This window comes from Mesoplodon mirus (assembly GCF_964341445.2).
Source record: "Mesoplodon mirus genome assembly, chromosome: 3".
NCBI lineage: Eukaryota > Metazoa > Chordata > Mammalia > Artiodactyla > Ziphiidae > Mesoplodon > Mesoplodon mirus.
The window spans coordinates 50,944,015-50,968,400 of NC_138978.1; the positions used below are offsets into that span (position 1 = coordinate 50,944,015).

The window sequence follows — 24,386 nt, forward strand, 5'->3', positions numbered from 1 at the left end:
TTAAACCCTTACAAGGCAGGGATAGGAACCATTGCCTTGTGGATTTGGAAGGAATTCCTATTATGCTATAATTCCAGAATCTGTGATACATCTGAAAAAGAGGTCAAAATGACTAGATTTTTCCACATCTCCTGCCATAGAAAGGTGTCTGCTTTCTCTATAACTTCTGATACGTGCATCTCTAAACCGCACTCTAAACCCCACTGGCATGCGATTCCTTTGTTGTGGGGACTCTTCAGACTGGAACAAGGGCATCCAAATCAGTAAAGGCTTCTCGTGTTATTTTAAACAAACCTGACATTCTGTGGGAGGAGACCGGGGCAGCAAGTAGCAGGATGATTAGATTTCCAGCTCTGGGTCCCCCTCCACCCTCCCTGACTGTCATTCACGCCCTCTGATCAGAAGCAGATTCTGGTCGGGGCCAGCCAGGCTCTCTGGCCAGTCACAGTGGGAGAGAGGGGTTGCTATTGCTGTTGAATTCAAGTCGTATAGCTTTTCCAGAATTGAGAATATATATTACTGGGAATTAGTCACTTTTCCTCCAAGGTCTTTGCTTTTCCTTTCTTTTTCCCCTGAGTGCTCTGGTCCTTAATGGCAGGTGAGCAGGCAAGCAGACCTCATGAGGAGCCCACCTCTCACACATGCCTCCAGCTGAAATGCAGGGGCAGCTGGATTAGGAGGTAAAAGTTTTCTTGCAAAGAGCACTGGAACGAGAGTCAAGAGACCCGGTTTCGGGCTTCCCTGGTGGCGCAGTGGTTGAGAGTCCGCCTGCCGATGCAGGGGACACAGGTTGTGCCCCGGTCCGGGAAGATCCCACATGCCGTGGAGCGGCTGGACCCGTGAGCCATGGCCACTGAGCCTGCACATCCGGAGCCTGTGCTCCACAATGGGAGAGGCCACAACAGTGAGAGGCCCGCGTACCGCAAAAAAAAAAAAAAAAAAAAAAAAAAAGAGAGAGACCCGGTTTCTGATGAATAAACTACAAGGAAAGAGCGGGAGATGTGACGAGTCCAAAGGCTGGAGGTCCTTTCCTGATTCTACTTATACCGGGTATAAGGTCTTGGCTAAGTCACTTCACGACTTTTTGACTGTTTACTCATTTACAATAAAAATAGTGAACATTTACCTACTCTACTGCTTGTGTCGGGCTCTAAGTTACTTTTCATACTTTAGCTCATTTATTTCTGAAAACCTTCATAAGTAGACATATAATGTCCATTTCACAGATGAGCCCCCTGAAGCACAGTGAGGTTCATTAATTTGCTACACGTTCCATAGCAGAGGAGCTCAGGGATGAACCAGGGCTTATGACTTTAACCCAATGAGAAACTGAGACACCAGAAAACCTCGTGTCAGGGTGGCAGGGTTTCTACGAGGGCAAAAGGCTTGAACACGGTCTCAGGTTTCCATGGCACAACAGTAGCCCCTGACAAAGTACACCAATTTTTTATTTTATTTTTATTTATTTATTTTAAAGAAGATGTTGGGGGTAGGAGTTTATTAATTTATTTTTGCTGTGTTGGGTCTTCGTTTCTGTGCGAGGGCTTTCTCTAGTTGTGGCAAGCGGGGGCCACTCTTCATCGCGGTGCGCGGGCCTCTCACTATGGCGGCCTCTCTTGTTGCGGAGCACAGGCTCCAGACGTGCAGGCTCCGTAGTTGTGGCTCACGGGCCTAGTTGCTCCGCAGCATGTGGGATCCTCCCAGACCAGGGCTCGAACCCGTGTCCCCTGCATTAGCAGGCAGATTCTCAACCATTGCGCCACCAGGGAAGCCCCAAGGACACCAATTATTGCCGCATTTGCTTGGCTGGCCTTTTTCAGAACCAGAGGGAAGCCCCACCAAACCTATTTTGCTAATAACCCTGTGTGGGAGAAGGAAACATCGCTGCCGCCCATCCTATATAACCAAGGCCACAGCACATGACCATTTCCAGGAAACCTGGGAGGTCAGGGAGCATTTTAATTAAAACATCCACGTGACATGAGGAGAGAGGCCAGCCACAACTAAGCTCTTCAAAGCAGATTTTTCTTAGAAACACTAGCATCTCGTGAGGAAGAAGGGGCTCTTGGCAAACAGCAGGGGAAGAGCTACTGACCAGGAATTTTGCTTGAGGAAGGAAGGATGGAAGAGACACATGGACCTCAAGAAGCTACTTGAGCACCTTGGGTCCACCCAGCCCACTGCAGCCAAGCGTGTGCCCACGGAAGGGATGGCACTTGATCCCCACAGCAATCCCCAGGAGTGAAGTCAAACAGCACCCTCATTTTACAGACGAGGAAAATGAGGCCTAGAAGAACCAGGGATTCACCTAATTCACATAGCCAGAGGGGCCCCGGGCCTCTGAGGAGTGTCTCTCTCCATGGCGCCACATCTAGGAGCAGCCCACTAGGCAAGCCTCTGATAATCGCACGTAAAGAGTACGAAGATCACAGAACATCCCTGTCACTGTGCTATTCTTATCTCAACCCCTCCCGGGTTAGAGTCGGCGTCTAAAAGCATTCAATTAACTGAGCCCCCAAGTGTCAAAAGACACCTGTTCAAACCTCAGCACAAGATACTGTGTTAAGTATTCAAACGCTGTTTCCAGGCAAAGCCATTCTTCCTAGAGAACTCAACCCCGCCCTGTTAATTTGGAGCAAAGAGTAAAATTAGATTTCATATTTTTCAGCTTCTGAACACAAAGATCCTTAGTCCACCTTTAAGAAACTACTGCAGTTGCCAAATGGACTGTTTTTCTTTTAAAGGTTGGAAAGCATTCTACTAGCCCCCCTACCCCCTCCCCAATGTCAAACTGTTGACTGCGTGCCTCATTTACGATGTTATTAAAAAACAAAGAGGGGTCTCAAAGTTATAACCAACCCCCAGAGTGGGGAAGTCAAAAGAAAAACTTCATGCACTGCGCTCCGTGACCATCAGCAGCTTACATCTGATGCAGAGAAGGCAACAGTAGCCAACTGCCCATGCCACTGAGCACCTGGATAGGATAGCCAACCTCCAAGCCTAAATCAAGCCTGCAAGATGGACAGAGGGTTTGGGAATAAGCCAGGTTTAGGCTCGAATTTTTACTTGCTTTAGACTTTGAGCATGTCACTGAACCCCTCCAAGTTTCTGATCTTCCATTTGAATGAGGGGGATACTAAGCCCTTATTTCACATGCAGCGTTCTTAATATTAACTCCTTCCTTCTTGGCTTGCTATTACAGGCCAAAGATAAGCTTCCAGGCTAGGATGAATACAAAGGTGACTCAAGGATTCGAAACAAAGATTTTCGATCTTGGTGGATGTGATGCCTGTCCCTTTGCCCATATGGCTGAGGCTCAAGGACAAAATAAAACTTTAGAAAATACTGGAGGTGTGGAATGGATGGCTGTGAAAATGTATGAACTACAAATTATAAGACTGGATTACCCTCAGTTACTCTCCCACTCCCCTGCCCTAAATGGACACATCTGAAACAGGGCAGTGACCTTCTAAGTAAAGCCCAGATAGACCACACCCTGATTCCCATGAGGCTACCACTGCTCTAAGTAATTCTGGACCTTGTCAAGTTGGTGGCACATTTTGGCATCTTCAGTGAGGGCTTCATCCTCTAAGGGAAGATCTGGATGTAAGTCTAGATTTTACACCGGCGTATGAGCAACCTGGTCAGCAATGAAGAGTTTGCCAATTACTTCAATATTCATGATCTCTTTTACTTCTGACTGCAAAGTTTGGAAGCAAGACGGTCACCGCTGATTTTAAAGACGTACAGCTTGGCAATGGAGGGCCAGGTCTAGAACCTAGGTCCTTGGATTGCAAGTCTCATTCTATTTTCACTTTGACGCCACAGCCACTGGATGAGAGAATTAAACAGTATGCCAGAGAATGTCAGTGGCATTACCACTGTCAGAGCAGCACCACGAGAGTGTGGAAAGAACACAGAAAAGGCCTGAGATATTCGGTAAGGTATTACCCCCGTCCTCTGGGGCTCAGATTTATAGCACAATGGCTGAGAGCTCAGACTCTGGGATAAGGGACAACTAGGTTCAAATCCCAACTCAACAACTCATTAACTAAGTGACCTTGGGCAAATTATTTTTACTCTGCAGACCTCAGCTTCTTAATTTGTAGAAGAAAGATAAGAACGATATCTAGACTTTGTTAGATTGTTGTAAGGATAAGGTATGCAAAGCATTGTAGAAGGTTGCTTAGCATACTTTTATAATACTTATAGTATATATATATATATTTAGTATTTTAAAATACTTTTAGTAATAGTATTAACTGCATGAAACAGTGTTAATCGAATGAACTTCTACTTGATCTTCCAAACCTCTACTAGCTCGGATAGTCCACGATGTGCTTTGCACACGGCGGTCTGGGCGCTTACCGCGAGGATGGCGATGACAATCCCCACGGCGCAGAGCACAGCATCATTGATTGTCTCACCGGTTTTCAGCGGGTACTTGATGCTCTCGTCATTGCAGTAAAACCCCCGGTGGTAAGGCTTGATGGTGCTTGTCTCGATGATGAGGAAGGGCAGGCCCGCTGGTCCAGATGGAACCATCATCGCATATACCAGAAAAAAACAAGAGAGAAGGAAAAACATCAGTGCGAGGAGGCCGAAGAAGAATGACCTACAGCAAAGACCACCCCAGATAACAACATCGATGGCAATGTTAATTCCTTGCATTTGATCTACAGCCTACAGAGCGCCTTCTCTCTATTCATCCCCTTCCCTCCTTTAGTTGCCACTAAGAAGGGTGTGGTGTGATCCTCTTGTCTTGTCCAAGAGCACAGAGGGAGGCGGTGGAAGTGGCAGGGCAGGAGCTTTTCCAGCGCTGTACAACATCCTGCTAAAAATCAAAGCCCGATTTGTAATTATTACTAACAAAGCCCCAGATCTAATGATGTCTCATGATGCCTCCAAGTGCCTTCCTCTCTTAAGTCAATCATTTCCCCTTTGAGAAGCCCATCCCAAGACTTTGTGGCTTAGAATTCTGAAGACTCTGGAATCAGGCAACCTGAATTTGCACCCCAGATCCACCACTTCCTAGCAATGTGACTTCTGGTTCTCTCTCCATCTTCCTGAGCCTCAGTTTCCCCACAAATGAATTGTGGTGATGACTAAAGGGGAATAGGAAACAAAGCACATAAAACTCCTAATACAGTGTTCGCACATAGTAGCTGCTTAGTGAATGCCATTTCCAGTGCTTTTCTTTCACTGTTCAAAGAGTCTTTGACAAGATTGAGCAGAACTGAGCTGGGCCCTCCTGCCTACAGACCTGGAGCAGAGCCCAAGGGCATCAGGGGCACCGAGTCACTCTTGCAGCTGCTGCTAGTTTATCAATGTCCAGCTCAGATGCCATTCTCTTAAAGGTCATGGAAAATGGATTCCATCACCTGCCAGGAAAGGCCCTCATAAGCCTGAAGCAAAAAGTGAAGGCCCACAATATCTCTTTCTTGGACACGGTGGCAGCTTCCAAATTGGTCTCCTGGCCTTCTGTGCCTCTTACCCACATCCACCAGTTTGCTTCCTGACCATAAGTATGTCATGGCCATACTCAAGCTTCTTCAATGTTTCCCCATTGCACAGGACAAGATGACATCCCTAAGTATGACCTCCAGAGTTCCCCACGACCTGAACCGCCTTGATACACCCTCCAACAAAACAGGACACAGAGCCTCTGTCTTGGTTCATGCTCTTCTTTAGGCTGGAAAGACACTTCCTCCCCTACATCCAAGTTCAATACCTAGCCCCAAGGCCACCTCACAATGGTGAGTAAAAGGTGTAAAAGGTAAAGGTAAAGTGAACATGGTGAGTAAAAGGTAAGCCACTGAATGTCAGGACTAAGGAAGAACATGAAGACCATCTTGTCGATGATAACAGCCCACCACTCCTGTGCACCAACAACGTGTGAGGTATTTTGCAACCATTTTTGCACTGACTCTTCCAACAACCCTGAGGAGTCATTTTAAAATCATTTAAGCACTACTATCACTCATCTGCCAGTGGAGAGAATAGAGGCTCAGAAAGAATGCTTAGCTCACTCAGGGTCTCTTAGTCCACCCCAAAGTGCCTAAATCCCTAATTTAACTTCGCAAATTGGTTTCATCCATATATGAATTTCATTAGTGAAAAAAAAAACCCCCACGATAATCAGCCACTTAAAAGATAAGATTCCAAAAAATAAAAAAATAAAAAAATAAAAAATAAAAAAATAAAAGATAAGATTCCATTTTCACGTTTTTCAAAAAGAATTAAGCTCATCTCATGTGGCTCGAAGGCCCGGACCGCCTCTTAAACAAACAAAAAAATGTACCATGAACTCTGCAGTTTTTCAATGACTTTGGTCCAGACTGGCAGTGATAAAAGTGCTCACTTTCTAAAAAGTGTATTTATGTATCACTGTGCATACACACATGGATTTATTTGGTTTTATTCTTTGGATTTATTTGAATTCTACAGCTATTTATTTTGTGACCCCCCCAACTGCTTCCTGCTAGAACAACAATTTACTTTATCAAATTCATACTGGTGCTTTGAAAAGAAAGCCCAGCCGCACACCACAGCGTTGTGCCTGACCTTCGGAGAGTAAACACAGAGGGGTCCTGGAAGGCAACAACTATTAGCTCTTGAAACTCTGTCTCTGCGATGGAGAAAAGGAAGAAAGGGAAACAGGGAATCCATGTTCTGGCTTCGAGATGGCAAGTGCAGTTAGCTGATCTTCTTGGGTTGGGGGCTGGGAGAGAAAAGATATCACGTAGGCCTGAGGCGTCTTCATTCCACCGCCTAAACAGTTTGAAATGTGGCCAAGTTGGCTATGAAAAGGAGCTGTGAAGCCAGCAGCATGATATTAATAGTCCACTTTTAAAGTTCCACACGTCGTGATAAACACCGTTAGCTTCACATCTGAGCCCGGTCACAGTCTCTGTGGTGCCAAGGAGCCAAAGCGTTGCTAATAAAAGGAAGGGAACAGACCCCAAGTTCCTTACATTTGCGCTCTGCTCCTAAGGCCCCCAGCTTCTATTTTTACTAGTGTTCACATGATAGGCCTGTAAAACATATGTTCCAAAGGACAATAAAACACATATAAAAGAGCTGTGGAGTCAGACTGAACTCGGTTACTGATCTCAGCTCTGTTCCTTACTACTTGAGCAAGTTACTTTCCATCTCCAAAACCCCCCTCTCATCAGCTCAATGGGAAAAACAAAATCTTGCTTTGGGATTGCTGGGAGGATATAATAATGTATTCATTCATTCATTCGTTCAACAACTATTTATTGAGTCTTAAATATGCCTACTAAGTACAAGGACTACAAAGATGACACAAGCCCTGCCCTCAGGAAGTTTACAATCTAGTAGGGGAAGACACATATCATGGAATAAAACCAGTACAGGAAGTTGCTTTAGTTGGAAGAAACCAGGCAACAGCACGGGGCAGTGTCAGCACCGAGTCTGGCACACACTGTGGACACTCAAAAAAGCTAAAAGGAAGAAGGAGGGGAAAGTCCCACAGAGAAGGTTAGGAAAGAAAATCTGTCTGGTCAGTTCCTCTGTACTCTTAACCTGGGAACAATCCAAATCCTTTTCCTTCCTTCCTTGTCCGAGGCTTGGGGAGGGTTTCCGGTTCCAATTATGTGGATGATGACCACAAACAGACAAGAAGTTGGAGCAGAATATGGTCCATTTTATTTTCTTGAAAGGCGTGGAGACAGCATTTAGAAAACCCAGTGGCCTTTTCTGTCTCCCTTACAAACTTGTGGTATGATTGGGGGTGATGCCAGTCAAATCTTGACTTGGCTCCGGGAAAAGAATAACCTCAGATCCCCTTCAGTTGATGGGAAAAGCATGAACATGTCCCCACAATGGGGCAGCCAGTCCTCAAGAGACATAACACCATGCCTTGCCTCTCCACGACAGAGAAGAGGCGTTCTTTTCCAAAACAGGATCTCCATTTCCAACGTGGGCACCATCTTTACTACCAATCACTTCAGTCCCTGATCATTTCATTTTAAGAAAATTCCCAGGGCTAGCCACTGGGAATCAAGGGGTAAGTACATCAAAGTACAGTACCTGCCCTCAAGAGGTCCATGGTGTTGTAAGAAAGTCATGAAAACAAGTGCACTAAAATATTTTTAGTGTGACGACTGATGGATGTATAGAGTTCCGTGAGAGCACAAAAGAACACTCTACTAGAGACTAAAGATGGCCCGGATGGGAGACTTAATTTGACCCTTATGTGAGTCGGAGGTTTCTGGGGTCCAGGGGCTAAATACACTCATAAAAACAGTGTAGTTTAGGGATCGCAATAGGCCATCAACAAAACTGATGGCCATTGCCCTCACGAGAATACAATTTTAAGTTTGGCTACAGAGCTGGGAGAGATACACAAGGTACCGAGGATCCCCACATAAACTGTGGCAAATCTGACAAACCTACTGCCTGTTCTGTTCTCAGCACTGATGGGGCTACTGGGTTGGAGTCCCAACCTTCCAGTGGCCCAAAGGCCAACAGGAGGAGCAGTCATAACAGCTGACACGTTAAGTCACCCTAAGGTTCAAAGGGATTAAAGTGACTTACCAGAGTCCCTGTGTCCACAGTAGTGGTGGACAGGGCTCAAATGCTCTGACTCCTGGGTGCTTTCTAAAGTAAATGAGTCACTTAAAATAGAGGGAAGGAAGCACCTATGAGTTTAATACATTAATTGAAGCCCAGCAAATCTCATGGGCTTTGAAGAAGATGCTTTGTTTGGAACAGTCAAGGCAACAGCACCGGTTCCTACTCTCTGAACATTCACTGTGCACCACACACAACAGTATTGAATATAATGAAGACTCCGAAGCCAATATTCCGGAATTTAGATTTATCTATAATGAAAGGTACATTACAAGCTTTCTGCAAAGCAGAACCAAAATGTATGTAAACACACACACACACACACACACACACACACACACACACACACACACACACACACACACACCCCATCTGGTGATTCTAGACCTCAACTCAAGCATTTCTCCTTCTTTTAATCAAGGATCAATTAACTTCCTAAACCTCCAGGGACCTCTTGGGATGTGTAGGCTGCAGAGGAGGTGAAATACGAACTCACTGACAAACACTTAATGGGCAGAAAATCAAAGCATAAAGAAAAGCCCCTGTGTTGGGTTCAGGCCTTTGAAAGTTCTTGGGCTTCGAAAAAGGAACACTTGGGCAGGTTGGGCGGTTTGGGGGTGGGGTGTAAGAAAACATGGGATAAGTTTCCATGGCCCACCCATTGATAAAGTCCTGTGGGAAGTGTTACCAAAGTGACCCAGCCCCAGAGCCCTGCTCCCTCCAGCCACAGCTTCAAGTTTGTGCAAAATTAAACACAGCCTCCTGCTCTCAAAGTGCTTTTTAGAAAGCTCTTGTGAGGGTAGGAAAAGAGTGGGGGTGGGAGAGTGAATGATAAATTTTTGCACTTTTGCATGACCGAAATCAGACCATCGGGGAGAGATTTTCCCATCGCTCCTATGGACCGTGTCCTTCAAGTACCTTTTCCAGAGTTGTCCAACTTTCTACTTCACCCAAGCTGTAGACACCTTAAAATAAGCCAAGTTCAGCATCTGTGTGAGTGATAATTAAACTAATATCTGCAGAAAGCCTACATATCTGCTCACAAAATAATACCGGATATAGAATCTGTGTGTAGGTATCAAGCACAGTCTAGTTGCTCAAATGGTTCTGTGACAGGAATTTATGCATCTTACCTACGGTATAGAGTTCTACCAACTTTACTGTTTTACTCACTTTACAAGTGAAAAATTAAGGCTCAGAAAGTTTAAGCAGCTCATCTGAAATCAAAGCAAGCAAATGGCACCAATTTGGACCAGATGTTAGAAGCATAGATGGACGGCACCGGGCTTCTGATTTCAAGGAGTTTAGAATCTAATTAGGAATTAATGTATTTTCATCACCACAACAACTCTGAAAAGTTACAGGCCATTATTTTCATTTGTACCCAACAGAAAACTGAAACCAGTAGTTTTGTAACGTGGCCAAGGTTCCCAAGGGAGTCAATTGGTTGCTGGGATTTGAACGCAGGTCTGTCTTTCTTTTGGCTCATGTTTTCTTACTCCATGACCTGACCCTCCCTTTCTTTATAAATGTCTTCCCTGTTAAAATATGACCAACTGATATTTTTTTTAATCACTTAAGGCCAGAATGGTCAACCCAGCTACTACTTAGAGGTTCAAAATACAAATATTTATGTTGCTTGTAAGTGACAAGGTTTCTATTTAAAGTAATTAATTGCTACTTGTCTTAGAAGTGTGCAAACTTTCTTTGGTTTACGATATTTGTCCAGATTTCTAGACTGGCCACAATCCAGATGAGACAAAACTAAGTTTACTATGAAGGCATTTCCCACATTTGAAAGAGGCTGCCATGAAAAACACTTGCTGTTAGCTGGTGTGAACATGCAGTATTCTGGGTCTAGAGGTTCTCTTTGACAAATGCTCAGTTCTTCGGTACTAGAAAGTTCAGGCCCTTTCTTTACAAAAAGAAGACTGTCAGAACTCAAAGCAACCACATGGTAGAAATGAAGAAAGGAATGGCAGATCCAATCCTGGTCCCTGGGTTTCCTGAGCCCAAGTCCTTGGTCTTAGTTGGATTCCACAAGCATGTATAGACAGTTCCTGGGTATAGTTTCTGGGCACCGTGTGAGGTGCTCAGGACACAACCTTGAGCACTGTTTTTGAGCTCCTCAACTTTGGAAAAATCTCAGATTCCATGACAAAGAGACACCTGTCTTTAGTCTAATCGTGGGTATGAAAAAGGACTTAGAATGATCTATCTTATTTGAAAGGGCTTAAAATAAACACATTTTATCCTTTAAAATAAATAACATCAGCCACCTTAAAACCCCCAGCTCTGGCTGTTTTGGCTTGTGCAGCTGGATTTTTAAAGGGCTGCCATATCCACCAAGAACTAAAAAAATCAACCAACAGCCCATGATTCATACCTTTCACTGAGAGAATTCCAGACCTCTTTTGTTGCCATTATGTATTTCACAAACAAGATATTTTATTTCTACTACTACACAACTACTAGAGCCTGAAGGACTAACGATTCCCCTGCTCCAGGTAAAACTGGGTCACTTCCCAAGACCTCCTTCCTCTCTTTTGATCCCTCTTTTAAAAGGGTGAGAGTAAATTTACATTCATTGGGCACCTATTATGTGCCAGGAGGTTTGGATATATCAACTGATTTAACTCTCCAAACAATACTCTAAATTAATTATCAGTATATAGCCAAAGCACTGAGGGTCAGAGATTATAATTTATTTGCCTCAGTGCCCACTATGCTGATAAGAGGTGTAAACAGAGTATGCAGTAGAATACTCTGACTCTAAAGTTCATTCAGAGACAGGGCCAGTTAGCCTTTATTCTTAAGTATACATGAACCCTGTCTATGCAGATTATTCACAAAGCTACAAAGCTCCAGAAAGTGTAGGTTGACCTTGAACAAGGATAAAAAAGCAAGGCTCCTCCTTAGATGATGAGATGGATTTGTACAGATCTGGCCACTCTCCTGCCTCAGTCTCCCTTATGACCCAGATGTGTTCATTTGCAATACACTGCCCAGAACTAGTACAAAGCAAGAATCACATGCTTGCAGAGGGTTTTACAGCTCTTACATAAATGATCACCTCTGATCTTCCTGACAACTCTGGGAAGTAATGTTTTTAACATCTGGATTAAAGTACCACTGGCAGACTCTGATTCAAGACCTAAATATAAATATCTTTTCTACAAAGGAGTCACTCAGCCACGTAACCCCCTCTGGCAGAGTTACTTTTTCCCAATTTAACCAGGAACTTTGGAGTCAGGCAGACACCTATCACCTGTCATGCTTACTGTGTGACCTCGGGCATGTCAGTTTACCTCTCTTAACTCCACCTGCATCATTGTGCAATAGGCATTTGTGTCATAGTTCCCAACATAAAGAGTGGGCTGGAAGGACTAACTGGGACAATTTATAAAACAACCAGTCATCGCTGGGCTCCATAAATGTTAATTCTCGCTTCTGTATGTGACAGGAAGCCATGGAAAGCTTTTAAGCAGGGATAAGATGTGATCAGAGTTCTGTCAAAAGCCACGGGCCCACCAGCCTCTTCCCCAGTGCAATCTGATCCCACGGGAAAAGCATGCTTATAAAATCCTTTAATTCCAGGGACTTCTTGGGATTGTGTAAACAGTAGGGGCTTCGATAGTGGTTAGCAGGACCTGGCACCCTGACACAGAGAAGAAATATCACAGCAGGAACCCTGCCCCGTATTCTCAAAGATCACAGGACGCTGAATGGGAGGTAAGTCTATAATAAGGGTGAAAAAACACTTCTTATTTTTCCAACAGTTAAACATACATTTGTCAGCAGTGTGCTCCCATTCAAGCCATGCTATCCAGGTGTACACAAAACACCAGGTTCACGTGGCGGTACAATAAACAATATGGGGACTGGCAGGACATCAGACACCTGGGAGGGCCAAAGTTCGAGATAGTCAAAAGGCAAGACCGGAGCCAGATACAGTGCCAAAAATGAAGAGCTGAAGCATTACTGGAGGCCTTACAAGAACAAAGTCATGCTGGTAGGAAATCCAAGGCCATCAGGGTATTCCAAGTTAACCCATCAGGCTACACGGTCCTACCAAGTTCTAGGTTGAAGGTGACACATTGGCAGTGCATGGGCGAACCTGGCCTGCAGAGATGTTCCACTTGGCCCACCCAGTGTTTCAGGTTTTTAAAATTCGTTGTCAACATTTAATGACAAGAGGTCTCAAAGAACATTCAGATTTCAGCTTCCTAAGCCAGCTCTACCGCCCCGTGGCAATCAATGCAGGCAGTGGTAACTGGCTGCACAGATTCTCCAGGGCACCGCCATGCCCTACTGTGTCCCTGACACCAAGGCTGTGTCTCCATTCTATTCCCATTGAGCTTGTACTGTCAATCTTCCTATGCCTGGTCTACTTCAGTCATTTATGTTAACTACCTGGGCCCTGGAGACGTTTGGCTTTTCCATCCCTACTCTAGAGAACATAAAATCCTTGGCTGAAGCCATAAAAATAGAAATAACGAACTCTTGATTCAACAATGTCCTCCATGGTAAGTAATGGCTACATTAGACATATATGGATGAGTGTGTATATGTGCATCTGTCTTAAACTTAACCAAAGACTGTGCCTCCTATCAACGTTTTCAGATCCAAAACTTGTGTCAAGTCATCACTGCAAGGCAGTTAATAACATTTGCCTTTCAGACATGAGGAAACTGAGGCTCAGAAGCTATGTGACTTGCCAAAGATCTCACAGTTAGTAAAATGAATGAGGGTTGCTCTTGAACTGTTGGTGGGAATGTAGATTGATACAGCTACTATGGAGAACAGTATGGAGGTTCCTTAAAAATCTAAAAATAGAACTACCATACGATCCAGCAATCCCACTACTGGGCATATACCCTGAGAAAACCATAATTCAAAAAGAGTCATGTATCACAATGTTCATTGCAGCTCTATTTACAATAGCCAGGACATGGAAGCAACTTAAGTGTCCATCAACAGATGAATGGATAAAGAAGATGTGGCATATATATACAATGGAATATTACTCAGCCATAAAAAGAAACGAAACTGAGTTATTTGTAGTGAGGTGGATGGACCTAGAGTGAAGTAAGTCAGAAAAAGAAAAACAAATATCGTATGCTAACACATATATATGGAATCTAAAAAAAAAAAAAAAAAAGGTTCTGAAGAACCTAGGGGCAGGACAGGAATAATGACACAGACGTAGAGAATGGACTTGAGGACACGGGGAGGGGGAAGGGTAAGCTGGGACGGAGTGAGAGAGTGGCGTGGACATATATACACTACCAAATGTAAAATAGATAGCTAGTGGATAGCAGCTGCATGGCACAGGGAGATCAGCTCAGTGCTTTGTGACCACCTAGAGGGATGGGATAGGGAGGGTGGGAGGGAGACACAAGAGGGAGGAGATATGGGGATATATGTATATGTATAGCTGATTCACTTTGCTATAAAGCAGAAACTAACACAACATTGTAAAGCAATTATACTCCAACAAAGATGTTTAAAAAGAAAAAAAAAAATGAATGAGGGCTGGAAGCCAAGGCTTGTTGAACTACAAAGGCCTTAGCAAGTTTATTCCATGAGGCTGGTGGTAGGGCCAGAATGAATCTGCCTTACTGGCCAGTTAAACAATGTGGACGTGTTAATAAATTACATGGTTATACTTCAGAAGAAAGAAGTGGACCCAACGTATACACGTCTATGTGATACTAAGTAAAGGTATCCGAGTGTTCTATTTTTTAAGGCAATAGTATTAAAATGAAAACAAAGCCTCTTTCTGATAGAAGCTCATTCATTCTAAAAAGTCAAAGCCAAGTGAGAAGGAATTTACAAATTAAAATCCATCAGATAATTGTTGGTATTACAAACCTTACTCTAGTGGAGTCAGGAACATTTCAGTTATACGCTGGTAAAATTTTGGAACTACAAGAGATCTGAGGTGTCATTTATTCCATTTACTTGATGGGAAGGCTGAGACCCACCACCCCCTAGCACTGTAATGAATCTTTTCCGGTAAGTCTCCTCACTAGCTGAGAGTCTCTTCAGAAAAGGGTCCATATTTTATTCATCTCTGTATCCCCAGCACAAAGAATAATTCCTGGCACTTAGTGGGTGCTCAACGCATGGGTACTGAATAATTGTATAGGAAACAGACTAAAATTCTGAGGATATGGCTCCGCCCCCAATACACTCTATGACCCCCCCTTAGACTCTCCCCAACACCTCCCCCTGTTTCTGAATTTAATCTAATCTCTCTCATATCCCCGAATTTTTTTTTAACACAATCTCCGAAAGCAACACAGTACCACATACCCTCACAAAGAGCAGACAATTGCACCAGGAGTAAATTATGGAGAACCCAACCAGCTTCAAGTCTCAGATGAGTGGTTGAACTGGATGATCTTTAAGACACTTAATCTTCAGAGTTCCCCAGACATTTAGGTAGTGAAACTATCAGAAAATACTTGGAAGGGGTAAACTGAGGAGGCTGCTGCTCAGTGATTCATTGCCACACCCACCCTACCTCACAGGCCAGGGGCTAAGGGATCATTTTCAGCACACCCCGACCTAACCCATTTGCTGTGACCCTCTTGGGAATCTCTGCCATGAAGAAAGTTCCCAGTAAGAGGAAGAGCACAGATTTCAAGAAAGCAACAGACCTGGAGTTGAAAACCAGGTTTGCCACTTATCATGTAGGCAATCTTCAGCAAATTGCTTAACTTTTCTGAGCCCCAACTGTAAAAAGAGGACGCCAAGAGCCACTCTGAAGAGCTGTGAGGATGAAATACCATATGGTAGGTATTTAACAAAGGTTCGTTCCCTGCACTCCCAGACTGAAAATCGACTCTCCGGCTGTTTCCATGCCAATCAACCGGCTTGACTAGTTTCCTCAAGAAGGTCGCCTGACCAATCTGGACACGGCTGTGTCAGCTCAGACAAGGACTGTCACTCGAGCTGCACAAGACTGGAGCAATTCCAGTGCGTGGTGGAGAAGACAGCCCTCACCCCAGGAGCAGGCTCCCCACTCCCAGCCCTGTCAATGTTCCTTTTGTAAAACACAGAAACCTTCTTCAAATCTGACAGCTGCCACCTGCACAAATAATTCGGGGATGTAATTTTGTAACTGAATACAAGCCCTGAAAGCTGAAAAGTTTGAAGTCCAAAATAATCCCTTTGACCTTCTGCCTAAACACTCACTAATCACTTTTTAATTTGTAGTTTATTTCCTCTCTCTGTGCTGTCCTTCTAGGCTATATTTTCATTTTAGACATATCCCGGGAGTGAATGGCATTACAGAACACCTGATTAAAGTACAAGTCAAAGTTCTCTCCCAGACATCTGAGGCTTGGTGCATGCCCCACTGAGTTCTCCAAATTGCAATGGGTGGCAAGAAAGTGAAGGAGAAAAAGCCTGCTTTGATGGAGGAAACTCCTCACTGAGAGAATTATAAGCTACAAAAATTAATAAGAAGTGGTCCCTGCCCTCTAAGAAGGCATACTCTGGGGACAACTGCCCATGACGCCACATGACGGGAACTTCCACGGAGGCATTTCTAAAATATTCAGGGAGCGTGGAAGATGCCCTTTAGCACATGACTCAGCAGCCAATAGGTATGCAATACCGGTTGCTCAATAAATGCATTTCAAAGATTCCTTGCTGTTATTTGAATGCTAATGACGTATTTAAAGCAATACAAAAAAACAAAAAGAAAGATCCAGAACTGGGAAGTCTCCCCCACCCCCAAAAAACTGCTTCAGGGTTTCACCCTCATCCCCTACCCACCTCTTACTCTTGAGGCAAAATGAGAAAAGTAGTTTGAGGGAGCCTATCTAATTCCCAACACACAGATGTTGAAAAGATGCTAAAAAGGAAAAACTGAGAGGTAGAAATGTTATTCAATCCAGAATAAATTTCTTCCTTGGAGGAAAAAGGTTTCTAACTTAATCATCACTAGGATCGCTATAAATTATAGTAAGTTGAAGGCAGATAGATATATTGGGGTCATTCTACTTTGTGTCTGTTCTAATAAATTAGCCAACCTTTCACCTACTGAGCAAGAAAGAGCCTCAAGTAGTCTGAGCTGGGTCAGCTCAGCCAATATTCTGGAAGGAAAATGATCTCCACACTAGTTTTTGATTCAGTGAAGTAATGCCTGGTAGCAATAAGATAGCACAAGTGAGTTTGGCAAATTTAGTCAAAGTTTCTCTAGCCAAGGCCACCTTAAAAACAAACACTAACCAATGGTAACTGATAATAAAAACTTGTATTCATCAGCATTAACTCTGCTGATAACTAACTATATCATTGTACTTTTGCTCTCTTGGGCTCTATTTCTTCATGTGCAAAATGAAAGAGGTGGTCTTACCAGGTGTCTTATGGACCTTCCAAAGTTTTCACCTTTATCCAAGGAGTGCAGGGCATCTTCTGAACAAACTGAAGGCTTTCTTTCCATGGCATCTTTACAGAGCAGATGGGCATCACCTCCTGCCCACTATCCCAGCTGGGATAACTGCGGAGCAGGCTACGTTAAGTCTGTGAAGGTAGCCTGGTCAAGCAAAGCCTTCCAGGGTTCAAAGATGCTCATTTATAAAGAACAGCCCCAGAAAACATCCCCAAATCTGCAAACCTTCAGATACAAACCAAATTCATGAATGGCAGCTCTTGGCTCAAAGAAGTAGGAATCTATCAGCAATACTGCCGTGTGGGTTAGAGGCAGGGGGAATTAGCATCAGTTACTCCTGCAGACTGGATACTCTTCTAGGCACTTTGAGCTGGCTCTCATTTACCCCTCCCAATAATCCTTTCCAGTAAGCAGTACCAGCTCGATTTTGCAAAGGCCAGAACGGGAGATGAGAAATAAGGTCACAGAGCAGCAGAGCAGAAACGCTGCCGGGTCAGGTTGGCTTTGCACAGTGCCCTGCGGCCATCACATTTCCTACATTTAGGTGCCTTTGACTGGACCTCAGAAGGAGTACTTCTCGTAAATGGGTCAGCCCTCCCGAGATAGAAAGCCTTGTGCTCTGGGGCCGCCCTTGGTGGCTCTGGCAGAGGGCCCCGCCCCTTCCCCACCAGGATCAGGGAAACAAAATGTGCTCATCCAGATGCACGTGGGAGAGCGGGCTGCAGGGAAGAACTCCTAGGTGGTTTGCTATAGGAGCCCTATTGTTCCAGAGGGAAGCTCTTTTGCCAGAACTCTCCAGGAAGCCACTGCTCCATGATGCAATTTTCAGCTGTGGAGAGAAAAGGGTAGTTCCTGGGATGTTTCTTCCATGGTTCTGGAAGCCAGGCCCTTAATCCTTGCAAAGCAGCAAGGAGTCAGCTTCTCTCAGAGGGACAGAACGTCTAGAGCCCTTCTTCCAAATAAAAACTCCTCAACATCCCCTTTGCAACCTCTCAAAGTCAATGAATCAGGAAAAGGGGGAGGAGAAGGTACTGAAGTCCAGGGAGGGGGCTTTGAGGCCTTCCCTGCAGCCCTCCTCTCCTCATGACCCTGCCCACCTGACCTCTCTATTGCAGTAAATTACAAAGCCCGCACTGTTCTCTCTGCCTATCCTCTCCTGCCTGTCCACCCGCATCACCACCCCCGACACACACATATACTTTCTTAAAAGGGCGAAATGCCAAATAACATTATTCTCCTTCACCATAGTATCGCCATGAGAGCTGCCTGGTATGTCTGCCTGAAAAATGGAAGGTTTTCATGGAAATCTCGGCCTCCACTACAGCTCTCCCTTTGTGGAAATGGACTCGGAAAAAAATGGAAGGAGGCCCCACTGGAACCTAATTGGGCAGACAAGAGCAGAGGGCAAGGCCCCTGGAATTGCTCAAAGGCTCCAGGCTTACCTGACTGTGCCTTTGGCAGCCAGTCAGAGGCCTTCGCACTCCTGCAAAGCCACCCTCTGCGGCCCCGCTCGGTCCCTCTGCACAGCATGGCTCTCTGTGATGGCAGCCTCACCCCTGAGCAGGGACCCTATTATGTAATCTGAGGAGGGAGGGGAACACTTACAGGACATATATTACCCAGGGATGCAAACAAGTATTCCCGCGCAGGATGTGAGTCTCAGAAAAACTCTTACACTGCCCAGATGCATCAACTGAGCACCAGGAAAAATTAAAAAGGGTCTTCCAGCTTTGGTTTGGTTCGGTGGCAGTTTGGAGCGAGCAGACCCAGGTACGAGGCCCTCCCCTCTCCACCAGGTGTGGTGGTGTGACCCTGGACTAGTGAGTTCTCAGGACCTCCACGTCCTCATTGGCAAAACATGTCATGAGTTTGGAAGGGCTGCTGTGAGGATTTCCTGAGATGGTGTGTCACTCAGCCCAGCTCTAGCAGATGCGCCCTTAACGTTTCTTCCTTCCCCTGCAAGCGCACCAAGGGGAGGGGGACAGATTCCTAAGGATAGGACAGGATCCATGAGAAATCATCTCTCCTATTATGCACCAAGGACTGCTGAAAGCAGAGCTGCATATATAGGCTCCAGCCTGTCCATCAAGATGACAGAATGGGTCTTGGCGAATTAATTATTCAACAAACTCACCCTTCACAAATCCCATCCAAAGGAATGGTTTGATGCCTTTTAGTACACTGACTATACAAAATACTGGAAGAGCAGTGCACTTCAAAAGCCTCACAAAAACCCAGGCCAGGGTTTGGCAGGAGTTCCTCAGCCACTGGGTTTTTCTGTGTGTGGTTTATAATAACATGCAAACCTGATGCCAGGTCCTAATCTATTAAGGGACTGCCAATTAGCAGGAGGCTTAGAGCTGCAGGTTTGAGCACTGGGGAGGAGGTCTAATTAGGCTTGCAAATCATTTCTATCCATCGCCCCTCTCCATCTGACCCAGGCTATACTGGCCAATTGTTCTGCATATAGCCTTTCTGTATTCCTTTGCACACAGCTCTTTGTGTGTGTGTTTGTTTTAAGGTTCCAGACCTGAAGGCCAGTGCTTATTTTCATGTCTGTCTTTAAGGGTGACATGGGGGATCGAACAATGTTATCCTCTGGATACTGACTCTCAGATTTGGCCAATCATCCAAACCATCAGGGGCACTTATTAAAAAACACATTCCAGGCACTGCCCAGAACCCACTCAATAACTCAATCAGAAGTTCTGCGGTGAGGGCCTGAGAATTCTCCTTTTATAGTAAGATCTTGAGATGACTCTATCCCAAGGCGATCTGGGAATCACTACTCTAAAAAGTAAAGACCATTTCATGTTTGAATTCAAGGGGTTTTACAATGGAATTTTTATATGCATACACCAAATAAACAAAATTTTAAAGCATGTTGAATATCAAAGGTTTACTGAGCGTCTAATTTGTGCTGGGACTGGGAAATACTGAGATGAATAAAACAGGGCTCCTGCCCTCAAAGAGCTCCCTATTTAGGGGGCTGGTAACATTCCCATAGCAACCCTGTCTTTCCTACTAGGGCTCCACACCTGCAAGCCTCCTCTCACTTTCTCTTCTGCCTCGATGTGAACCTAGCTTTCCAATGTCTTTGCCAAAACAGCTCTGAAAAAGAAACAGAATGATTTCAGACACCAAACATCAGAGGCCTATCTTAGAAGGGGAGAAAAAAAACCTACGAAACATATGGTTTCAAGATACAGGAGAAAATATGTGGTTTAGGACTGCCTGGTCTGAGATAGAAGCAGAGTGGGGAGTAACATTAGGGGGCCTCTGTGCAGCAGAATAAGCCCAGGGCTGGGTCTTGGAGCCCAACATTGGATTCTTCAGTGACTTCAGAAAGTCCCTTTTCCTCGCCAAGCCCCCTTATCTATTAAAGAGAGGAGCCTGCACTACTCAGTTATATCCCAAAGCATATTTGGCACAAACTGTTCTCCCTGGAGACTTCATCAGAGTTCACTTTTGAGTTTCAACAGGGAGATGTACAACCTAGAAGAATCACATTTCTCCAGAGCCCTTGCTAAGAAAAGCTAGCCTAAATGGTCTCTAACCAGCTCCAAAATTATGTTTTGAGGGTATGGCTTTCCAACAAGACTGATTTCCTAGCCAGCAGGAATGGTGTTTCTTATTCATCCTCTACACATTGCTGGGTGTACAGCAGGCACTCAAAATAAAGAAATACGTGTGGGGTAGACAGTATGGCCAAGTTGTGTTTGAGAAAGAGCACCCTGGTGGCCATGGGAAGAGGGACTGGAGAACAGGACTTTACATCTAAAGCTCCCTGCTCACTGACACGTGACAAGTATCTTCCCAAGGAAAAACCTTCTGCATTCTCTAGACACATCCCCATCCGCCCTGAATAAGATGTATGAAAGCCTCTCACAGCCTGGACGCCAAGCTAGGTCCCGGACAGCACAACTCAAATAAACACTGCCTGCTCTCCAGGAGAGGCTGGGGTTGTTCCCCTCCTTGCTTCCTACACCTCTCTGAAATTCATTGACAGTCTCAGGCTCTCTCAGGTTATCTTAACGCACAGCACTATTCAAAAGCATTACTAGGTGTAGACAAGAAGTATGAGGCTAAAGGGGGTGGCAATCCATCTGTTGGCTACTGAAGCACATGGCAAAGAGTAGCATGGTATAGCTCCACGTGTGTGTATTCTGGAGTCAGACACACCTGGGTCCTGTCTCCACCTTAAACATGCCAGTTCACTTCTCATAGGGCTATGACACAAAAAAGATACTGTGTGAGAAAATGTTTCATACAATGCCTAGCACACTGAAATGCTCGATTGGTGTTACTGCTATCATGAATATGGGATGGTGTGTCTTCTGTACGAAGGAGAGGGACAAGTGTTATCTTGGCCAATAAAGAAATCTACTATGTACTTCACAAAGAGTTACTGAATATGTATCATGAACGTCACCAAGCCTTTGGGTTTTTTATGAGATGGGAGTGGGTGACTGACAATACAGACTATCAAGAAAAGCACGGGCTTTGGGGATTAAATGGATTTGCTTTTGAAGTTTGGATCTGCCTCTTTTTAGTCCTGTGACATTGGGTAAGCTGCTAACCTCTCCAGGCCATCTGTAGCATGGGGCCAGTGGAGGGGTTACTATGAAGTTTAGAGGTACAGTACCCTAAACAGAGTGCACTCAATTCATGAAGCTATGGTTATGGCTCATGGTTTCCCCATAAAATACATCAGAATGAAGAAAGATGACTAGGGTAGCCCTGTGTCCCCACGTGGCAGTTCTTCCTTTCCTTTAAAGCAGGCAAGGGCATCAGTATATGTAGAGTTTTCTAAAATTCCAACGTCTTTTCAATGTTTGATTATTTCCAGCTAAAGGAAAATAACTAGGGATTTTCTCAGCACTTCATGTTGGTTTGAATGGAATGTCACTTGGATCTTCCTTAGTTCACATCACACTATGGAGACTATGTGTTCACTTTCTTTTCATTCATTTTTGTCCAATAGATATTTATTATGCACCTACAATGAACAAAGCACAGATGTAAGAGCAACTGGGGAGATGCAGTGATCATAGTCAAATAGTTTTCTTTTTTAATTCATGTGAGGAAATTAAGAAGAGTAGTGACTCGCCCAAGTGCACTCAGTGACAAAGAGACACAAGTACAGGTATCCATGAGCTGTACAACTGCACCAGGACTGGCTACATTAGCTGGTTATTGTTATGCTGGTTCTAGCCTTCCCTGGGGCCTAATGGTGTGTGTGTGTGTGTGTGTGTGTGTGTGTGTACATATACATATACATATATATATATATATATATGGGGTATGAGTATGTGTGTGTGCAAGTGTGTGTGTATACGTGTGAATGTTTGTGTGTGGCTTGCCATAATCACTAATGCAGGAGAAGGAAAATGAAGAACTAAAAGGAATCTACAAAAAAGATAGACAAACAAGATAAAAATTGGGGACCAATATCTAATATTGATTGGTTTTGTTATAAAGTGTGATCCAGTTGCCAGGGAATTGATGGGATGCTATAAAGCCTACAGGTCACTGTATTATAAATACCAGTACTTATCTGGTACTTTCAGATAAGAATGGAAGAGTCTGTGCAACAGGCTTAGCAAATGCTTTAGAGCAATAAAACATTTTAACTAAGCATAGTGTGCTGTACTTAACTTCATTTTTAAATAACATGATTTACACAGGTTTCAAATAGTCAAACTCAGTTAAATTTAGCAGTTAATAACCATCAAACATTGTCTCATGCTAATTAAATTCAGATCAAATAATTTTTTTTCCCTTGGTTCATGGTATTTTCAAGTCATGGGGAGAAGACAGGATGTGATGATAATGCATCACTCTAGATTCACTCAGGCCAAAATTAAAATCTCCAGTTACTTGGATTGGGTCTCAATTTCCTCATATATAAATGGGGGGTGTTAAGGATTGAATTATGCCCCACCTCAAAAATTTCATATATTGGAGTTCTAACCCCCAGGACCTCCGAGTATGACCTTATTTGGAAGTGGGGTCTTTACAGTAGTAATCAAATTACAGTGACGACATTAGGGTCGGTCCTAATCCAATATGGCTGGTGACCTGCTGCAAAGGGGATATTTGGACAGAGAGACACACATACAGGGCAGACAGGGAGAACGCCATGAGAACATGAAGATGGCCATCTACAAGCCAAAGAGAGCAGTCAGGAACAGATCCTTGCCCCACAGCCCACAGGAGGAATCGCCCTGCATCACCTTGACTTCAGGCTTCTATCTCCATAGCTCTGAGACAATACATTTCTGCTCTTTAAGCTATCCAGTCTATGGTACTGTCACAGCCATCCAAGCAAAACAGGGGCAATAGTACCATTCCCAGGGTGAAGAGAAGAGAAAGGGAGTGAAAGAGAAATCTATGTGTGATTGAAGGGTGATGCTTAATTCTGAATGATCATAAAGGGTCATACGGTCAAGCAAAGACAAAATAATTTTCATTATGGTGACTATTAGCAACACAGAAAATTGTATGTAGGACTTCCCTGGTGGCACAGTGGTTAAGAATCTGCCTGCCAATGCAGGGGACATGGGTTCGAGCCCTGGTCTGGGAAGATCCCACATGCCGCGGAGCAACTAAGCCCGTGCGCCACGACTACTGAGCCTGCGCTCTAGAGCCTGCAAGCCACAACTACTGAGCCCGTGTGCCGCTACTACTGAAGCCCACACACCTAGAGCCCATGCTCTGCAACAAGAGAAGTCACGACAATGAGAAGCCCACACACAACAACGAAGAGTAGCCCCCACTCACCACAACTAGAGAAAGCCCGCACACAGCAATGAAGACCCAACACAGCCAAAAACAAATAATTAATTAAATAAATAAAATATTAAAAAATAGAAAATTGTATGTAGGACTTCCCTGATGGCGCAGTGGTTAAGAATCCTCCTGCCAATGCAGGGGACACGGGTTCGAGCCCTGATCCGGGAAGATTCCCACATGCTGCCGAGCAACTAAGCCCATGCACCACAACTACTGAGCCTGTGCTCTACAGCCAACGAGGCACAATGACTGAGTCTGCATGCCACAACTACTGAGCCCACGCGCCCAGAGCCTGTGCTGCACCACAAGAGAAGCCACTGCAGTGAGAAGCCCATGCACCGCAACGAAGAGTAGCCCCCGCTCACCGCAACTAGAGAAAAGCCAGCGCGCAGCAATGAAGACCCAGTGCAGTCAAAAAAAAAAAAAAAAAAGAAATAGAGAAGGAAAAATAGAAGGTCCCTGCCTCCGATTTCACTGTCAAGGTTCCACATAAACCCTCACTTATTTTCTATACCTCTCCAAATATACATAGGAATACAGTATTTTCCCCAAATTTTAATCTACCATACAAATATACTCTAATTCA

The 24,386-nt window shown here is 44.5% G+C and overlaps 1 protein-coding gene across 1 annotated transcript in view; it reads right to left on the reverse strand.

Annotated features, from left to right (window-relative positions):
* The window catches only part of PLPP3 (phospholipid phosphatase 3), an 85,606-nt gene that overhangs the window by 36,840 nt on the left and 24,380 nt on the right, over positions 1-24,386 (reverse strand). Inside the window, exon 2 of the mRNA XM_082611934.1 lies at positions 4,369-4,526. Within this exon, the coding sequence (XP_082468060.1) occupies positions 4,369-4,526 (158 nt within the window). The remainder of the gene's footprint in view (positions 1-4,368; positions 4,527-24,386) is intronic.